At 45.9% G+C, this 18,434-nt stretch overlaps 1 protein-coding gene across 3 annotated transcripts in view; it reads left to right on the forward strand.

The window, feature by feature from the left end:
* The window catches only part of GPRIN3 (GPRIN family member 3), a 34,303-nt gene extending 16,230 nt beyond the window's left edge, over positions 1-18,073 (forward strand). For all 3 annotated transcript variants that reach the window (XM_040599576.1, XM_040599581.1, XM_040599574.1), the window contains one exon: positions 11,127-18,073. In XM_040599576.1, coding sequence (XP_040455510.1) covers positions 11,236-13,653 — 2,418 coding nt within the window. In that variant the 5' untranslated portion in view covers positions 11,127-11,235 and the 3' untranslated portion in view covers positions 13,654-18,073. The remainder of the gene's footprint in view (positions 1-11,126) is intronic.
* Positions 18,074-18,434: the final 361 nt, after the last annotated feature.

The following is an 18,434-nucleotide window of genomic DNA, read 5'->3' on the forward strand; positions in this document are numbered from 1 at the left end:
TGCAGAAGAAATGAGAAGAAGAAGAATGTCCAGCATCAGGCTCAGTGTAAACCTTGAACTCTAGCTCTGGAAGATCCTAGTCCTCGACAGGAGTGGTGGTGTCACATTAGCTGGTGTGAGCCGTCATGGCCTGGCAGAGGTCTGTGTGTATGGGTAAGGGAGAGGTCCAGGGTGTGGATACAGCTGTGCCATAGCACAACAGGCAAAGCTTTAGCTTATGACAACTCCAGTAACTGACTCCCAACGTTGTTATTATTAGCTTTGAAAGAGCTTACAAAATAAGTTAAGCTGGGTCTCAGTTTCCAGCATGCTTTATTGAAGTCCAGATTTTGCATTACCCTCTCTTAAATGTTTGCTGTCTTAAGAAACTATTTCTGGTTTTAGTTTGGTTCTGACATAGATGGGGCTTCCCAAGTCTCAGATACTAAATAAGGATTTGTCTTATGAACACTGTTGGTTTTAATAATTCAGAAGCAGAGAATGTAACTATTCTTAAGCCTGTGAAAATCCCCATTTAAAACATAGTACGAAAAGCTGCAGGCAGTTGGGTACTTTAGTCCTCCTTGTTAGAGCTGGAAGAATAGAAGCACATTGAGTCTAAGGATAAAAATACGTGTTATGAATAAGCCATTGTTAGGAGACAATTCTAACAGAAGGGAGGACAGTTCCTGTGATTGTTAGCGCGAGAGATTTTTACACCCCTGGGCTGCCTGCAAGGGCAATTCTGAAAAGCTATTACCATCAGACACCTGTGGGATAGACTGCAAATAACGACTTGTTCCTAAAATAAGCTGTCATACAGCACATCTGTTGGTGTTTTTCTTTGCTGCAGGAAGGCAGAGGTGTTGAGTGAGTGACTTGGTGACTGAGTTGGTTTCTTCATCCAGCGAAAGCACTGCAGTCTCTTTGTTCAAGCACATCCACATGGTGGATGGAGAAGACTTAAGAGCCTCTCTTTGTCCTGAAGAGCTCTCTGACTATATAATGAATTTCAGGACTCAGAGTTAGTGAGGTAAGGTTTGGGGATTGGTATCAATGCCAGTACCTTCTTTTTCTCAAGCCAAGAGGCAAAACAATCTCTTTCAATTTTACCTGATCATATCTGCCACAGTGGCAGTTGCTATCGTGTGGGAGGTTTCTCAGTTGTGTCTTTCAATACCTTCTGTCAGCTCTGGGTGGAGACTGAGGAGGACATGGCATGGTTTATAGTTGTACTATTTTACCAACAGTTTTTCTCTAGCGTTTGCCTTCGTTAGGGTCAAGTGGCTGGAAGCCCTCACACGGCTGCAGTGCTGTGTACATGGTTAGGCTGTTCCATCATTTCTGGATGTAAAGATTGATGGTGTCACTGATTATCTGCAGCATGTGACAAGTGTCATTGTTCCTGGCTTTGCAAAGTGCCATTTAGGATGCGTCATCCTGTCCCTGCTTGGTTAGCCCATCTGCTTTCCCCATGTCCCACACGCAGCACCTCATCAGTTAAAAAAAAAAAAAAAAATTAGAGAGTTGCTGGTCTCTGGTTTGGTACACTTCAACAATAATAATGGACTTGGCAGTCCTGGGTTACCAGTTAGACTTGATGATCTTAAAGGTCTTTTCCAGCCTAAATGGTTCTATGATAATTCCACCAGGGTAAACATTCAACAAAATGAAGCGTGTCGCCTCAAGTGAAAAAAGAGTCTGAGTCTGAGATGACAGCTTTCACTGAAGTCACATCATAAGCTCGTGTGACTGAGGTGAGCAGGTTAGAGTCCTCAGCTGGATGTACAGCTTTGAGTCATTGCCCTCAGAAGAGCCCTTACCAGCACTGTAAAGATACCACTGAATCGCTCCGATTTTATTTCTGAACGCCGAAGGCTTCCAACCTGCAGCCGTTTGGTTTCCTGCAGAGCCCCAATCCATCAGACAGCGCGTGGCCCAGCACACGGCGCTTCCTCGTGTTCTGCTGAGAAGGTGTTTAGCAGGAGGCGGTTTACTAAGGAGATTATTCTGTTCTTTTTACTGCTTATTGTCAATGACAGACAGCAGCGGAGCACAGTAAGAATGTGAAGGAACAGGAAGCAACTGTTGAGGTGGCGGCAGGAAGAAGGCAAGATATTTTTAACTGGGTTTTTTTGTGGGGTTTTTTTTTTTTCTTTTCTTTTTTTTTTTTCAAAAGCCATGGCGACAGCTGTTTCAGCTGCCAGCCTCTTTATCCACAATAGTTGTGTTTCTGATAGCCAGGAGGCAAGAACAGACATGGTGAGATCATCATCATGCCTTTCTTAGGTTAATCACACGCTATGGCAAATTTCTGTTAGAGTAATGACTGGTTAGGCTCTGCATCCTCCTTCTCTAATTACATGCCATTTGGAGTACTTCTTTCCTGTTAGGATAATGCCTGTATATGTCAATGGATATGTCCTTTGCCAGGTGCCTGTTATGTACAGAACTATTCCCTTCTCTAATACTAAGCCCAGCATCTTCATTAAAATAATATATGAGAACTTAATTTTTCAGATGGTGCATGAGAGTTAAACGTTGTTGTTGGGTTTTACCTTATGCAAAAGACATTCCTCCTGCTATCAGCTCTTTCAAGACAAAATTTCCTTACTTGTAAGATTGGTTAAAAAAAAAAGTGCTGCTACATCACACTTCTCTGGACACTGATAATATGGTTACTCAGCAGCAAATGAGTCCCAGTTATCTAGAGTGCTGCCACCGCTACTGGGGCTGCTTCAGTCACTTGGTGAGTGCATTCAGCGTGCTGGGGGAATGTTCTTAAGGAGAAGGTCATTGTGAAATTCTGGAAATTTGCTTTGGAGGATCTGAAAGCATGTTAGAAGTAGATAACATCCTTTGCCCCATAGAGAGACCCTTTCCAATACACACGTACTCAGCAGTAGTTATGTTTTCCTGGCCACACAAAATGGGATTTTGGTCTTGGTCCAGCTCCCAGTAGCTGGAGATGTCTACATAAACCTCACCATCCTGGTTGCTGCTAGTCAGCTGAGAGTCTTAGCACAGAAAGCAAGAATTGCATGAGCACTAAGCCAGCATTATGCTTTCACCCCTAAAGACAAACACCCTGCTTTATAATGAAGTCACGTTGGCATTTCTGTGTAGGAGAAAAGTATTTATTACGGGCTATTGTTAAACTGCCTTCTTGAAAAACAGGGCTTTTGTTTGTCAGCTGTCAACGTTCAAATGCATTCAGTTGCATGAAATGCATTAATGAGGGGTTGGATTTCACCATGCTTTTATCAGACAGAAGAAGGTAGTGGGACAGATAAGGAATGAAATTCCCACTTGGTTAATAGACAATTCTGTTGCTTTCAACATCAAAGGTGAAAGTGGTGTTTGAAAGGTCCGTATCACCCTCCTGTTCACAGCCCTCTAACACCACTTCTTGTTTTTACTCAATAATAAGTTGAAGTAATGTGGCTGTGAGCTGTATGAAATGGAGTCACCTGCCTGATGTGGACAGCAGGTTGCTGGTTTCCACTCCTGTGCACATCAAGAGTGTGTGTACAGATGTTCCTCCTGCAATTGGCTTACCCTTGAAGTCAGGCTGCATTTCCTTAAAAATTACTTCCAGTGTCAGATACTGAAATAAAAATTTGCACTGATAAAGAATAAGGCTAAACAGAGTAACATGCTTTTTTTTTAAAAAAAAAAAAAAAAAAAGGCAAAATATGTATCCCTGTGGGTTTTATCCATGTCACATCCCTTTAGGGTAGCCCAGGATGTGAGGTAGGAATGTCGCTGTAGCTTGTGCAGCTGATACAGCTGGCTGCCGGTTGGTGTAGTTGGTTGATTTATCTGTTCATAAAGCCATTTATCCTTCCCTTTCACCTTGGAGGAGGAAGGCTGACAGGCTCTTGGCGGTGTTCTGCAGCAAGCCTGGTGTTCAGCAGGGACTTCCACGTACTTGGACACCTTGCTGAAGAAAGCCTTTTTACAGGGCATTGGAACCCTGGGAAGAAGTGTGCTAAGAGAGACTCTGTCTTTGCTGCCTGAGACCCCTCTCTGCTGGCAGGGGGGACACTCGGGAGCACAGCGGAGCATGAGCTGAGTGGGAAGGTAGAGGGGCAGGACGGGGGCGTGGGGCAGAGGAGGGGGGACAGTGTCAGAGAAGGGTGTGGAGGTGGCACGTGTTCAAGCTGCCACCCACCCCTCCTGTGGTTCCTTCCCACATCACCCCCCTCTGACCATGCGCTGGGCTCCTTGGAGAGATTCTGGAGGCTGCGACTACGCAAGGATCTCGGCTTCCTCCAGAAAAGGCTTTTAATCTGTGGGAAGGAGGTGAACTCCAAAGGCTCAAAACTTCAGTGGCAACAGATGATACCACAGTTCTTAATTTAAATCAGGATTATCAGCCTCCTTTCCAAATGTTGATTTCTAGCTATCTTTTCAAAGACTGTATTTTCTACCATTCCTAAATATTGTTTTTCCTCACTTCAGAGTGTTGGAGTGCAAAGCAACCCTGTTTTCCTTCTGGAAACCTGACAGAATGTTGCAAAAACCGTGGTGCACCTGTAAATCCGTAACTGTTTGGTCCTTACTCCCGTGAAAACAAGCTGCTCTTGCAGCACTTCTGCAGCACGTGCCAGCGTGCTCCCTTTGGCTGTGGCCAGACGACAGTGACCTGGTCAGCAGAGCCAGCCCAGCTTTGGTGCTGGGGAACCTCGGAATGAAAGTCACTGGTGACCGTGGTAGCTGTACGCATCAGGGCACAGAAAAGGGTAACGTGATCTCTTCTGATACAATGACTCGCTGGCAGAGATTAAAACCAAAATGCAACCAGGAGTGAAGTTTACGCCTACGCAGAAAATCGACATCGTGGTGCTGCTAACAGTGCCTGGGCTCCCATCAGGGCTCCGTGAACAGGCACCGGCGCTGGATGCGGTGGTCGCTGCTTGTCTCCTGGCTGGGGCAAAACAGGCGCTGCCCAAGGGAGCAGATGGAGCACAGGCTAGAACACACCCGCTCAGAGCAGGGCTGCAGCCGTACTTCCTTTTGGATGGACATCTTTCTGATTGAAGGGTAACTAATTATCCTACTGCCATCAGGAGAGCTGAATCAGGCTTGGCCACTGCACAGTTTTTATGCATCCGTGGTTATGGGCCTGCCTGTTCAAAGCCAGCGGCAGATATTCCCACACGTCTGTTCCTGGGTGGCTGCTGAGGAGCACATGCGTCTCTGGACCATTTTGAAGTGTTGGGGTGAGGTTCTGCGCAAGCTCCCAAGCCCAGGCTCTCAGATGAGCTTGTCAGCACCCTCCTGCACTCAGGCAGCCGTGGGACTTGGGCTGGTTCACACCCTTTGGCCTGAAGCCAGAGCAGAGGCGTACCCCAAATCTGATTCAGCCCTGCCTGCGTGGATTCTCTGTATACCAGTCTAAACTGCTCAGGCCAGTACTGATTTTTCTGACAATCCTGAGGTTATGCTAGGGATGGAGTAACATGCTTGCTTATAAACTGGGATTAGCACTGCAACACCAAAATTACAGATGGATGATCCCTTGTGCTCACTGCTAAGTACCTGAGAGCACTTCGGAGAGATCCCATTTCAGCAAGCCTTTTCTGCAGCCTGCTGGACACTGCACTTTCAGGACTCCCAGGAATTCAGCAAAAAGTCTAGGGAGCACAGAGGGCATAGATACAAAGAGAACACATCTGAAAGCTCCCTGCAGAAACAAAACCTGGCAATGCTGTCTGCATGCTGCAGTGAGAAAATATTGCAAATATTAGATTTTAAAATTTATTTAATCAGAATTGCTTTTGCATCTAGTTGAGTAGACTGTTTCATTCACAGTGAGGTTACTTAAAGTGTGTACTTAAACTTTGTCAAAAGCTCAGCGTAATGCGGGAAGGTGCAAAGCAGTTTGCTTTGCTCTGGATTAGGCCCAGAGGCTGCTCTGCCGTTCGGTGGGACTGGCTTAACCCATTTTCTCATTTGCAGGTTGTGGGCAGGAGGTTAAACTGAGCTTTGTCTTTCTAAAGTGGAGCTCCCGTGCTCTGCGCTTTGCAGTTAAAGCCTATACGATGCAAGATGAGAGAGTCAACAACCAGAAAAATACATTTCTTCAGCTCGTACAAAATATGGCTAGATAAATTTTCAGTAGCTGTTAGGCTGACCTGCAGTCACCTCTTCTTGGCAAAAAGTGGCAGTGCATCTTGCCCTTGATTTTTCACCCAATTTTCGTTTGTGTATTACCATTACAAAGCAAGGACAAGGAGACCCTGATATTTTTCTTCAGTACTTACCCTCTGTTTTTCCTTTTGGACTCACTTCCCATTTTGCCCTCCATCTTTTCCACTTTTTCAGCAGTCTGTCTTGGTACCTGTGTGAGCAGAGCTGCTGGGCACTGCAGGTTCTGCCTCAGCATCCAGGAGGAAGAGGCTCAGGGTCCAGCAAAGGAGCCAGGCTGTATCCCAAGAACCCTGGCAGGAGCTGGGTTTTCCTCGGGTCTGTCCGTGCGTTCGGTTGGCAGTTTCAGCTGCTTTAATACCGCAGCGTGCATCATGGATGGTTAACAAGTGCTTCTAGTGCAGGTGCTGGGAAGGGTTTTAGGAAGGGCTGTGGGGTTTTGTTTGGTGGTGTTGGCTTTAATACTAAAATGAGTCTGCTGGACTTCCAGTGAGCAGGCTTGTACAAATAAAGGTCCTTTTCTCCTGTCAGCATCCCAAGGCATGCTGAAAGATGGAAGCTGTGTATCTTGGATCTTACATCTTCGGGCAGCCTCTTTTTGTATTTTAAGGAATATGTCCTTGGTTTGCTCTGTCCTTCCTTTGTAATGCCAGTCTTCGATCCCCCAGATAATTAAGAGAAAATAACCCACGAAGCAGATTTTTTCACACACAGACAGAATAACAAACACCCTTCAACACTAACAAGGAAGTTACTGTATTTACAGAGAACAGCAACTTAATGAGATGGGAAAAGAACCACTGGATGCATAATTAGGAGGATTCAAGCGCATGTGTATGTTTAAAATTTAAAGAAACGTGCTTCATGTTCTGTATATTCAGTGGTCTAGTTAAAGCATGCTGTTGTCTTTTCCTTAGATCAAGAGCAAGAAGGGAGGCTGAATTTCTGCTTCAGCAGATGTTTATCTGTGTTCTTAACCCATGCAGTTGTATGATGATTTTCACGATGATCTCAGAGAACATACGATGAGATTAGAACTGTTGAGAGCAGGTGTTCAGTTCTTACATTTGTAGAAAAACAGGTGAGGAGAGGGCTCCAAGAATGGGGGGCTCAAGGAATGGAAAGCTGGTGAGATTCCAGAATTGGGGAGGGGATGCTTGCTTAGTTTGGGAGCTTCTTTTTCATTTTTTCATTATTTGTCTTTAAATTCTTTATAAAATTGAGGGTAGGTGGAGATGCCAGCAGTCTTATTTGTGCTTTTGTAGCTTTTCGGATTTTTCAAGAGGGAATGGGAGGCAGAATCTTATGCTGGAATTTCCTGGAATTTTTTTGTTTTGTTTTATCAAATGTGCAGACTTTCTGGTTTTGTTGACGTTCTCATAAGCAGCAAGAGGGAAATTTGAAGTGTTGTTTTACTGGGGAATAGCTGTTACTGAAATAAAGAGGAGTTTCTTTATATTGTCAGCACTGAGTTGCCTCAAAACTTCTTGAGGTTTAGTGGTTTGGGGGTTTTTGCTTTTTTGTTTTTAAAGCACATAAAGAAGACCTGCTCAGTGACAAGAGTCCATGAAGGTCTGCTGGCCATGCAGGGACACCCCCAGACCATATAAGCCAAACACAGGCTTTGTCAAAGTTAGAAACTTCTTGTTGAAAAAAGGTCCAGAAAAATTCTGTGTGAAGATTGACACAGTCAGGCAGACTGATTTGGTCTGACAGATTAAGGTGAAGGAGAACTGTGTTGGGGTAGAAAATCTGTTCTTATTACTAAAAATTGATTTTGGCCTTTGTAGAGATACTAATTTCACCTCCTGATAAAAGAAAATTTTGGATGATTGCACCAGGTCAGGCGTATAACACTTGAAAAATTCATCAGCAATCTTGATTTGTTTTGATACATGGGTTTTGGCCTGCTACTGAATTTTGTATTTCTGTTTCTTCTAGATATCTGCTTGTAATGTTGCTTGTTGGTTTGAATCCTCACTGTCTTGGCAGTTGAACAGTGTTGCCCCCAGATTCCAGCATTGTTCTTCATTCCTATATAATAGGATTCCAATAATAAAAACGAGACAGTTATCATAAATAAGACTCCAATAATAAAAATGCCTTTCCAGTTCTGTAGTTAGTTGGGTTTGATTGGTTTTCTCTTGTGTAAGACATACCTTTCATTCTGATTTTTGTTCATTCTTAAAAAAGAGCATTGTCAAAAATTACTGCATTTATGTAGACTACTGTGATGCCTTTGGCTCCCATCACTAGGATGGTTTAGTGAAGAGTGTAAGAAGAAAGTAGCTTATATGACTATGACAACAAAGTCTTTATAAAAACCTTATTCTCATAAACTAACATATTTTCAGAGTCATCCCAGGCAGTAGAATGACCCTGTCCCTTAAAGGGTCACGTGAAATGTCTAGGTTATGCTCTGGGATCCCACATCAGAGAAGAGACCTACGTGGGGTTTTGGGGGCAGAATTTCCTCTGTCGACATCGTGTGTCAACTGCTCGGTAATAGAATCACTTCTAATTATCACATGTGGCAGTCATTTAAATGTGTGTTCCTAGTGATGCTGGTGAAGAGCCACTTAAACAGATGGGGAGAATTCATGTGAGGGTTCAGATCAGAACTAATTCACTTAACTGAAAAATTAGGAATCATTCCCCCGTTGACTGGGTGTGAGTTAAAGACAGTGCTCTGGAATGCAGATTGCCTTTCCCAGGTTTTGTGTAGTGAAGAGCCAAACAGATTTGCTCTGCCATCTTTATTTCTCCTGAAACTGTTTGCTGAGTAGTACGACTCATCCTAAAAACAGGGGTTGGTTGTGTTCCATTATGTGTTTAGTTGTTCTTAAATAAACTCTGGATCTAAAAAAAAAAAAACCAAAAAAAAAACCCAACCCAACAACAACAAAAAAAAAAACATGTGACCTGCCCAATTGTATATACTCGTTTGGTTTGCATCAATATTTGGAAAAGGAAAGAAGAGTAACAGAATTTAGACAAACAGATGCCCAAAGCCATCTGCTCCTCGCCTCACGGTCATTAGACGTTCATAGTACAACAGCGTGAACTTGGAACGGCTCTCCTGTCCTTCAGGGCTGTGTTGGCTGGCTTTAAAGCGAGCACAAAATGAAGCGAAGGCATCTTGTAGGTGGACACAAACTTCCACCGATTTGCAGTCTGGTTTACATAACCTCAGTACTTCTCAAAAAGCTTAGCGATCGTTAGCCTTGCTGGAAGGCCATTTGGGGTGATTGCAGATCCTTCAGCATCAGGATCACTGTTCCCCAGGACTGGCTTAACCCAGCCGACTGTGTATATCTGTGGTTGGACAGAGCCCAAAGAGACAGTGTAAAAATAATAAACTATTAGTATCGGGAAGACTTAAAGGTTAATGAATTAGTTGCAGTATTTTCCTTTTCTTACAAAAATAGACTCGCTGTATTTGGTTTAGTTTTCCTTTCATTGAGCGTTTTTCTCCTCTCTTTCTAAGTAGCCTAATGTGCTGAAATTTAGGATTAATTTTAAAGAAGCTAAGGAAGTTTTACTGTTGCTATTCAGGCTGAGAGAAGGAGAGGAGGGGTGTTTCTGGAAAAGGCTTTTGCTGATTTTGCTACTGGGCGAGGGAGGGTCTGGAACAGCTGAGTGATTGCATAGCTCTTCCCAGCAGCGTCTCCCAAGTAATGCTGCAAAGGAGACCCTACTGTGTGCCTGCAGGGACATGGGCACACGGAGGTACGATGATTTTTCCAGTTTCATCCTTCTGGTTAACATAAAACTAAATGTTCAGGGTGTCTCCCAAATCTCATGCCTGTGCTTTGCTAGCAGCATAAGCTGGGGAAAACCTTTTAAACAAGCATAGGTCGCCTGCAGTTTAAGAGAAGGCTGGGGTGGGAATTTGTCACTGACCACTACCACTGTGCTGACACTGACAGGGATCCAGCCCTTGACCTCCAGCAGGGTCCAAGTCAGGCAGTGCCAAGTCATTTTGAAAGCCCAGCCAAGGAGTGCATTTGGAGATTGCCTCCTGTTGGAAGTGATGTTTTCTCTGCAGTCCTGGCTGGACTTCCACCTGGATAACTCTGCTCCACCGACTTAAAATCCCTCCCTAGTATTTCACTGGTTATGGCATGGGCCCCTACTGTTCCGTGGTGCTGCAGTGTTCCCCTTGCAGTTTCATATCACCTGCTTGTAAGTTGATTTCTATATCATCTGTGCCCCCATTTAGTAATCGAGCTGGCTTTCTTGTAATTATTTCAAAGGATTCAAATGTGAAAGCAGTAAGTATGTGCACAGCCCTGGTGCGGTACAGTGCAGTAGCTACTCTTGGTGTTTATCTGTACCACCCAACAGGTTGTCATCCCTTGGTGTTCCTTTTGCCAGTGGGGTTTGGGTTCATCCACATCAGTCTGAACCGACCTGTTGCCCGCTGTGAGCATGGCTTTGATGGTAGTGGAGTTAGAGAAGGGCTGCCCGTGAGGAGGAAGGGGAGCTGGTGCTCAGTGAAGGTGTGGGATTCATTCACATCACAGGAGTGGGAATCAGACCTGTTCTTCACATAGACACAACAGGTGAGGTAGCACCTTTCCTTCCAGAGGTGGCTTGCTAGAGGCTTTAATCACACTGAGCTTATTTTGTGGCCTCAAACTGCCACACGAAGTCTGCACCCCTTCCCCTTCATCCCTGCTTGCATGTCTTTTTTTTTTTTTTTTTTTTTTTTTTTTCCCCCCTCTCTTGGCATGTCATTATGTTTTCATTAATATATCAACAACAGGGCAGCTGTTGTGGCTTTGTCCCTAGTATTGTCTTCTCAATCCAGACCTTAGACTTGGGAGATCCTTGAAATCCCTGTCTTCTATGTGACTTATAGGCAAATGAGGTGCTTCACTTTCCCCCTTACCTGCAAGTATTTCTCTCCAAGCCGCAAAATCTATCTGTTCTGGGTACTTTTTCTTCTTAAATCTGACTGCTGCTAACTCTGTTGTTTCTTTCATTAACAGATTAGCTTTACAGGAAACCTGTCACCAACAGCCTGCCCTGTTGTACCCACCACCCAGTAAGAAAACTCTAAGGAGAAGCTGAGGACAAACCACATCTCACAGGCAGTTCATGGGGACTGTACCAGATCCTCTGAGATCTGCCAAGCTTTCCCTGGTCACAGCTTCTGCAGAGGAGGACCACCTGGGAGACCTGCAGTCTGCTAAGCACCAGCCCCAACTACCCAGCGGAGGAGAGAGGGCCAGCAATGGCTTTCCGTGCACGCCGACCGGCTCTGCTGGAGCCTGCTTGTTCGACCTGAAATGCACGGCGGCTGCCAGCGCACAGAGGTGCGAGCAATGCCACGAGGACGATGCTAGCCAGCAGGAAACCCTTCCTTCCAGGCTCGCCAGCAAAGCTGTGGAGGGGTGTCCTGCAGCCGTAGAGCCAGCCGGTTGCTCCCGGGCAGCAGGCAGCCAGGGACCAGCAGCACCAGCCCCCGCTGCGGTAGGAGCCCCCTTGGTGGGGCAGGGGCCAGAGATGATGCCAGCCCCCCAGAGCTCCCGGCAGTTTGTGCAAGGCAGCCAGGCAAAACCAAGCTCCCTGACACAAATAGATGACTCTGCCTTGAAACCTCAGGGGACTGACAATCAGCCAGCACTTGAGGTGTTAAATTATTCTTCCCCGGGCGACCCTGTCAGGGGTAATGAGTCCTGTCATACTTCTCAGGCAAACCTTCTGCAAAGAGGGGAAAAAGACAAGGGAGCAGAAAAAACTGGTTCTGCTGCATGTCAGCCAGCCTCGCCAGCAAGGCACACTGAAGCTGACCTGGGGAGAGACCTGCAGGCTAGCTGGGAAGCAAAACGCAGGGCTGCAGACACCACGCAGTTGCATCCCACAGATAAGACTGAAGTGGTGCAGAGCAGTGAGGCACCAGCCCCGTCGAGCTACCAGAGTCCGCATCCAGTACACAACACGGACCCCGAGCCGGGGAGCCCAGGCCCCCCCCAGCTCTCCAAATTCAGAGAAACGGGTACAATGACAGTTCAGCCAGAGAGCAGGTCTTTAACTCAGGAAGCAGCAAGCAGGACGTGGCGAGATGCTGAGGTTCAGGCTGTGGCTGCTGTGGAAAGCAAGTCGGCCTCCACCAGCCCCAGCATCCTTGTTGCCTTCTTAAAAGGGAATGCTCCTCCAGAGGAGGAGGAAGAACTACACGTAATTTACCGAGGAGGTATGGGGCTGAGCCAGTCTGCACCTACTGACAGTTTATCCTTACAACAGAAGTCCCTGTGTTCTCCTGGTATCACGTCAAAATCAACTGTTGTTACGGCTGTGACTGCTTCGGCCCAAACGCAGCCCATCAAACTGCCTGGGCTCCAGTCTGACGTGGTGTCCCCAGTGTCAGCAGATAATGCAAAACCTGTTCTTCCCTCCTCCCCTTCAGCAGTTTCCTCCCAAGGGACATCTGTGGGTAACGCTACAGTGATTGGTGCAGCCCGCGACAGCAAGGATGCTGCTGGCCTGCCAGTGGAGGCTCAAGTCCCACCAAAGCCCATCCCTGTGGAGCAGCTTGCAGTTGACTCCAGTAATCAAACTCCAGCACAGTCTGGGTCTGGCGCTGGTGAACCAAGCACCACTTCTGCTGCTGCTCTGCCAGGATCCAGGAACAATGTGCAAGACCCTGTCCACGATGTGGCAAGCAACCGGTTACCTTTACTCTGTAGCACAGGCAGTGAAGTCAAGCAGAAGGAGGTCCTGGGCAGCTCTGAGCAGAAGGAGGTCCTGGGCGGCTCTGAGCAAAAGCCTGTGCAAAGTAAGGGTGCGAGTCAAGAGGAGGCCGTTGCTAATCAATCTGTGGTAAAACCAAAGGAAGAAAGCTCGGTGGTGCTTGATCCTAAAGGAGGGATGGATGTCAGCAGCCAACCTGCTGCTGTCCGCGTAAAGGCGTGCTCAGAGGATGCAGGTGGAAAGGAGGAGAGCAGAGGCCAGGGGGACGCTGGCCGGGCTCAGACAGCTGGCAGCCGGAGCCTGCAGGCAGGGCTGGTGCCCGAGCTGAGCGTGAGCTCCACACATGCCACCCCTCCCGTGGAGACATCGGCAGCTCCCCAGCAGCAAGGCTTCCAGGCCAAGGAGCCCGGGCACAAGCTTCACACAGCGACTCCTTCTGCTTCAGCTCAGGCCCTGCCGAACCTGGGGGAAAACAAAAAGCAGCCCACCCCGGCCATGGAGGCGAAAGTGCAGGTGAAGCAGTCCAAACACGTCAGGGATGTTGTTTGGGATGAGCAGGGCATGACGTGGGAGGTTTACGGTGCTTCTCTTGATCCGGAATCCCTGGGAATTGCCATCCAGAACCACTTACAGAGACAAATACGGGAACACGAGAAACTGATCCGGGCTCAGAACAGTCAGACCCGGAAATCCATTTCCTCGGATACATCCTCAAATAAAAAACTGAAAGGGAGGCAGCACAACGTGTTCCAGTCCATGCTGCAGAATTTTAGGCGTCCTAATTGCTGCGTCCGACCTGCTCCCTCGTCTGTGTTAGACTGATGTGGCTTGCAGGGGTGCGTAGATGTCTGTGGTGGTAGCGAGAATCCCTCCCCTCAAGTCTCAAGTCCTGCTGTCCAGTTGTGTTATTGGGGTTATGATGCAGCAACAGTGGAAAATTATTCCCCTTTGTTTTCTGAGTAGCCACATGCTCCGTCATGCCATTATTATTGCCACAGCTGGTGTATTGCCACATTGTGCCCCATCCCGACTACTGTCAGATGAAAAGCTAGGTACTTAGTAAAAGCACAAATTTAAATTGCCACCTTGCTGCAGGGAGAGCAGCACCTTCTGAAAAAGCAAGAAGCAGAGGGATTGTCAGAATTATTACGGGAAATTACTTGTGTGCATCACGAGGTCTTACACAAAGGGTTGGGCTGGGGGAAGCTGGGTGAGGTGACACTGAGGTTCAGCAGCTGTAAAGACCTAACGCAAAAGAACCTTCCTGGTGTGTGAGACGCCCATGCTGGGGCAAGTCCACGACAAGGCGATGGACTTTGTGCCACTCCTGTTGATGCCATGGGGCACTGTTCTCATGTGAGCCCCAGAGAGCCAGGTCTTCCCCTCCCATGGACACGGAGGACCAGGCAAAGAGGGAGGATCAAGGCTGAAGGATTATCTCTTTGGGAGAAGTTAAGTCAATGGGATTTTGCTGGCTAGAAGGGGAGGTGAGAGGGATCTGTTCTGCGGGCTTTTTCTGTCCTGCGTCAGCCACGCAGAGCATAAGCAGGCGACGCACCCAGGGCAGGCGAGGCACGAGGGAGCACGTCGGTAGATGTACCCGCGTCCAGGGGGACGCTGCCCTTAGTCGCACCGGGGTGCTCCAGCCAAGTCTTTCCAAAGCAGCAGGCCGTTCTGGCTCCTCGGCTGGGGTGGGCAGCCCCTGCTTCCAGCCTCCCGTGGTGCTGAGCACCTCTGCTCTCAATCACTCTTTAAAGTGGTGTGGATCTTTATTTCTCTCTCCAGAGATGCACAGCAACGTTTTCCTGTAGGAGCCGGCTATCCCATGCATCTGGGTTCATGAGCCCACGTCTCGTGTGTTACACCGATTTTTTTTCTTTTTAAGTCCTTAGCCAACTCCACTTTTTTTTTTTTTTGCAGTATTTTGGTGCTTTTCTTGCTGCCTTTCATAAACCAAATACCATTTATTTAGCCTGTGCGTATTTTGTTTTACCTAATGCTCTCTATATTATAAACCATTATATTGTTAACTTGAAACATTTACTTTACAGAAGTACTGATGTCTTGAGACAATCTTTGCTGTATTTCTAATGTTAGAAAAGGTGTAGAAACTGCTAATAAAAGGTAGCTTAGTCACTGTTTCTCCAGAATTGTGCTATACAATAACGCCTCAAATGTATGTTGGTCACATTTCTCACCTTAATAATGTTTTTCAACCTGGGAAATGTGTTTCCCACTAGCTTTTTATTCTGTCCACTAGAGCTCATGATGGGAGGCTGGGGAACTCCTGCAGTTTGTAGAAAATTTAGTTTTCAATCCTGCAAAGCAGTGAGGATTCGGATATTGTAATCCTGCAGAGTACTAGAGTTAAAAATAGGGGTTATTTTTATTCCATTAAAGATTTTTCATGAATCATGACGATAATTTATTTCTGTCTCTAGTACCACGCATCTGACTTACTCTGTAGATCTTACTCTTGCAACTTACTCTGTAAATCTTACAGGTTTACACAGTGTAAATGAGTATTGAAATTTTTTAATTTTTTTTTTTTTTTTGTCTGAAGCAGACCTGAGGTAGTCCCCTTTTATTTAGGAATTTTTTTAGTATATCAACTGCCAGGCCTTCAAAGCAGCTGTTATGGGGAATTTTTTCCCCCGCAGAGAGTAAAATACTGTAAGATACAATAATTTGATCAGTGAAAGGTGTTGCCCCTAAGTATAGTACTGAATTTACTCCTGGTTTTCCTCTGGAAAAACTGCTTAGGGAGTTCATGGCACGTCCTTGCTCCATTTCTGTATGTTGTGTCAAGTCCTGTCCCACTTGATGCTGAATTGCTAATTCTGAAGTGCCACATTAGAGTGTGTCTTCCCACCTCTGCCTACCGGGAGGAAAGTCTCCTACCTTTTTTCTGTTAATACTATTTTTTCCATCCCATTCCTAGAAGTGGCAGAGATGTGAGTTTCATGTGAAATTTTGTGTGGGATCAATATTGGCAGTATCATTAGGTGAGGTTAGTTGACAAGTTCGGTGTCTCTTCCCACGTTGTGTCCATGTCAGCCCTGAAGAGGTTCCCTGAGTTGTCTGCAGTGTTTGCTGTGTCCTGTCCAGGTCCAAAGCTTTGCATTGCTCCTTTTGCCTCCCTTCTGCCCCCTCCCTCGCCAGCTGCTGCCCAGCCTGTCTTCCCGTGAAACAGTGGCTCTTGGCTCAGCTCGCGTCCTCCTCTCCCGTGTCCCCCTCACCGTAGCGTTGTGAGCCAGCTTACTCTGAACTGTCCCCTTACAAATATGCTCAGTCTGAATATATAAATGCGTTGTTATATTTTTTGCCAGAGGAGAATAAATGGCTATTGCACATTCACCTCTTTCCATGAACTTTATCCTTTAGCTTAAGCTCTCCAAAATATTTCTGGCTTATGGGTATGAGTTGCTTTATTGAGATCAAGCTGGGCTGGCACTGAGTGAGCAGGGGGCTGGGCCAGCACGGGAATTAACTCTTCTTCGTGAGGGATGGGAGATCTCTTCTGGTTCCCTGCAGCTGCTTCCAGCTGTGAGTCCAGCCAGTCCACCCGCACCTCCCGCCCCACCCCGAACGATTACCTTTCTTCCAGGAAGATTTCATCAATACATACATACCACAAAACACCGATGGGCAAGTTACGAAGTGGATGCATCTGAACAACAGCATGAGCATACTTGGGAAAACTGTACTGGTCAGCAGAGCATTGTGCTTCTGTATTCCAGGAAAATAGGAGTGCAAAGACAAACCACAAAACGTCGGTGATGCTGCCTGGTGGGCCCAGAAGGCCTACAGGCATGTGTTTGAAGCCAAGCAATAACGTGCCAAAAACCAACACACAAAAATGAGTCGATAATCACCAGCGCATCTCATGGAAAATATTTTAGATTTTCACTTTGTCTTGCTAGGGCAGACTGTAGGCAACCTGCTGGTTTAATACTGATAATTTATGCTTTCTCCTGTGTGCAATGTCTAGATGACAATGTGTATCCTTATAGGGATGATGCATCTTTCACCAGCAGCAAAACAGAACAATGTTTTGGGTAGCAATTAGCAAATATTATGCATGTGAGCGGTCTTGTAGCAGCCAAGAAGGACTGTTCTTGGTGTCACATCAGTATTGAAAATGAAAGTGTGCTTGGAGTAACGGTATAGCAGAGGGTAAGGAGAGGTGATGTGTGTGCCACCACCCTGCTCTTTTTCTCTCGGTGACTCAGAATCACATTGCATTGGTTGGATGGTTAGCAACCAAAGGAAATCAATTTGGGCTAGTAAAAAGAAGGTTGAAAACAGAAAGTATTTTTCATTCTCAAGAGTAAAATCTGTATGAAAAAAAGACCTGTGTTGCAGCCCAGCCAGTTGAAATAACCCTTCCGTTTGGTTTGTTGCAAGATCAGAAATGCTGGGAAACAAGCTAATTGTCAGGAAACTCTTCTCTGTTGGCTGCATCTTCTGGGAATGTTAACATGGACAGAACCATTAATAAAAGCAGTGAATGAGAATGAAAGAGTTACTTCTGGTTTCACTTCAGGAGTTTTCCACTAGGCAAGATGAGAATAAGCACGTCTCAATGTTGCCAATACAAAACCTGTGTTGAAGCAGAATCTCATTGCAGGCAATTTGCAATGTAGTCCTGGATTCATGTGAGGTTGTGACCTCCACTACTGTCTCTGTGCACTCAGTTCGTACCTGCCAGCTTTGCGTTGCCTTGGGCACAAGTGCTGAAAGTCCTGTCTCATTTCTGCTGACTTAGTTTGGAAAAAAAAGAGTGGGGAAAGAGCTGGAGTGACAAGGAGGACAATATCTCCCTTTTCCGTTTCAGAGGAAGAAAACCTTCTTTTGAGTATGCAAGAAGGAACTGCTGAGAAACATGGGGAGAGAGGGACTGAAACGAAGTAAAATGAAGTTGATGTAGGTACTTCACAAGGAATTCCTGTTCCTATGTCTATAAAGCCAATGTTTTTCTTAAGTTTCACCCATTTGTTCATTCTGAGCTCACAGATGTTTTCATATTGTTGGCGTCCCATGACTTTTAGGAAAATGAACATTTCCAAAAGCTTTCTATTTTGCTAGTATGTATAGTTATATCTAAATGCATTTCCACAAAACCACTAGGCAAACAACCTCAGTTTATTACCGCTACTACCATGTAAAAGCTTGTAAAATGGACCCTTTGGAGAAGCATCTTCAAGGGGTTCAGAAAAGGTGAATAAACGCTCTAAAGATAGCACTACCTTTTATCTTTAATTTCATGACCATATTGAAGTGTTACATTTAGAAGTAGAAATCCAAATGAAAACTGGTGTTGAAGTTGATGGAATATTCAAGTTGGCTGCGACTGGTTTTCAGGTTGGAAACGAGATGGAATCTACCATACCAGTGTTTCATTACTGAGCTCAGTATATGCAAGGTTTGTATGAAAGCACAAATTTTATTAGCTTATTAGCTCTATTGTCTTGTTCCATGTCTATCATTCTACACCGTTTAAAAATGAATGCAAAGGTTACCAGGACAGAGCAAGTCTTTCATACCCAGCTTATGGAAATGGCTGAGAGACAACTGATCATCAGACTGTGGTTTTGGGAAGT

Source organism: Falco naumanni, chromosome 1, assembly GCF_017639655.2.
Source record: "Falco naumanni isolate bFalNau1 chromosome 1, bFalNau1.pat, whole genome shotgun sequence".
Taxonomy (NCBI): domain Eukaryota; kingdom Metazoa; phylum Chordata; class Aves; order Falconiformes; family Falconidae; genus Falco; species Falco naumanni.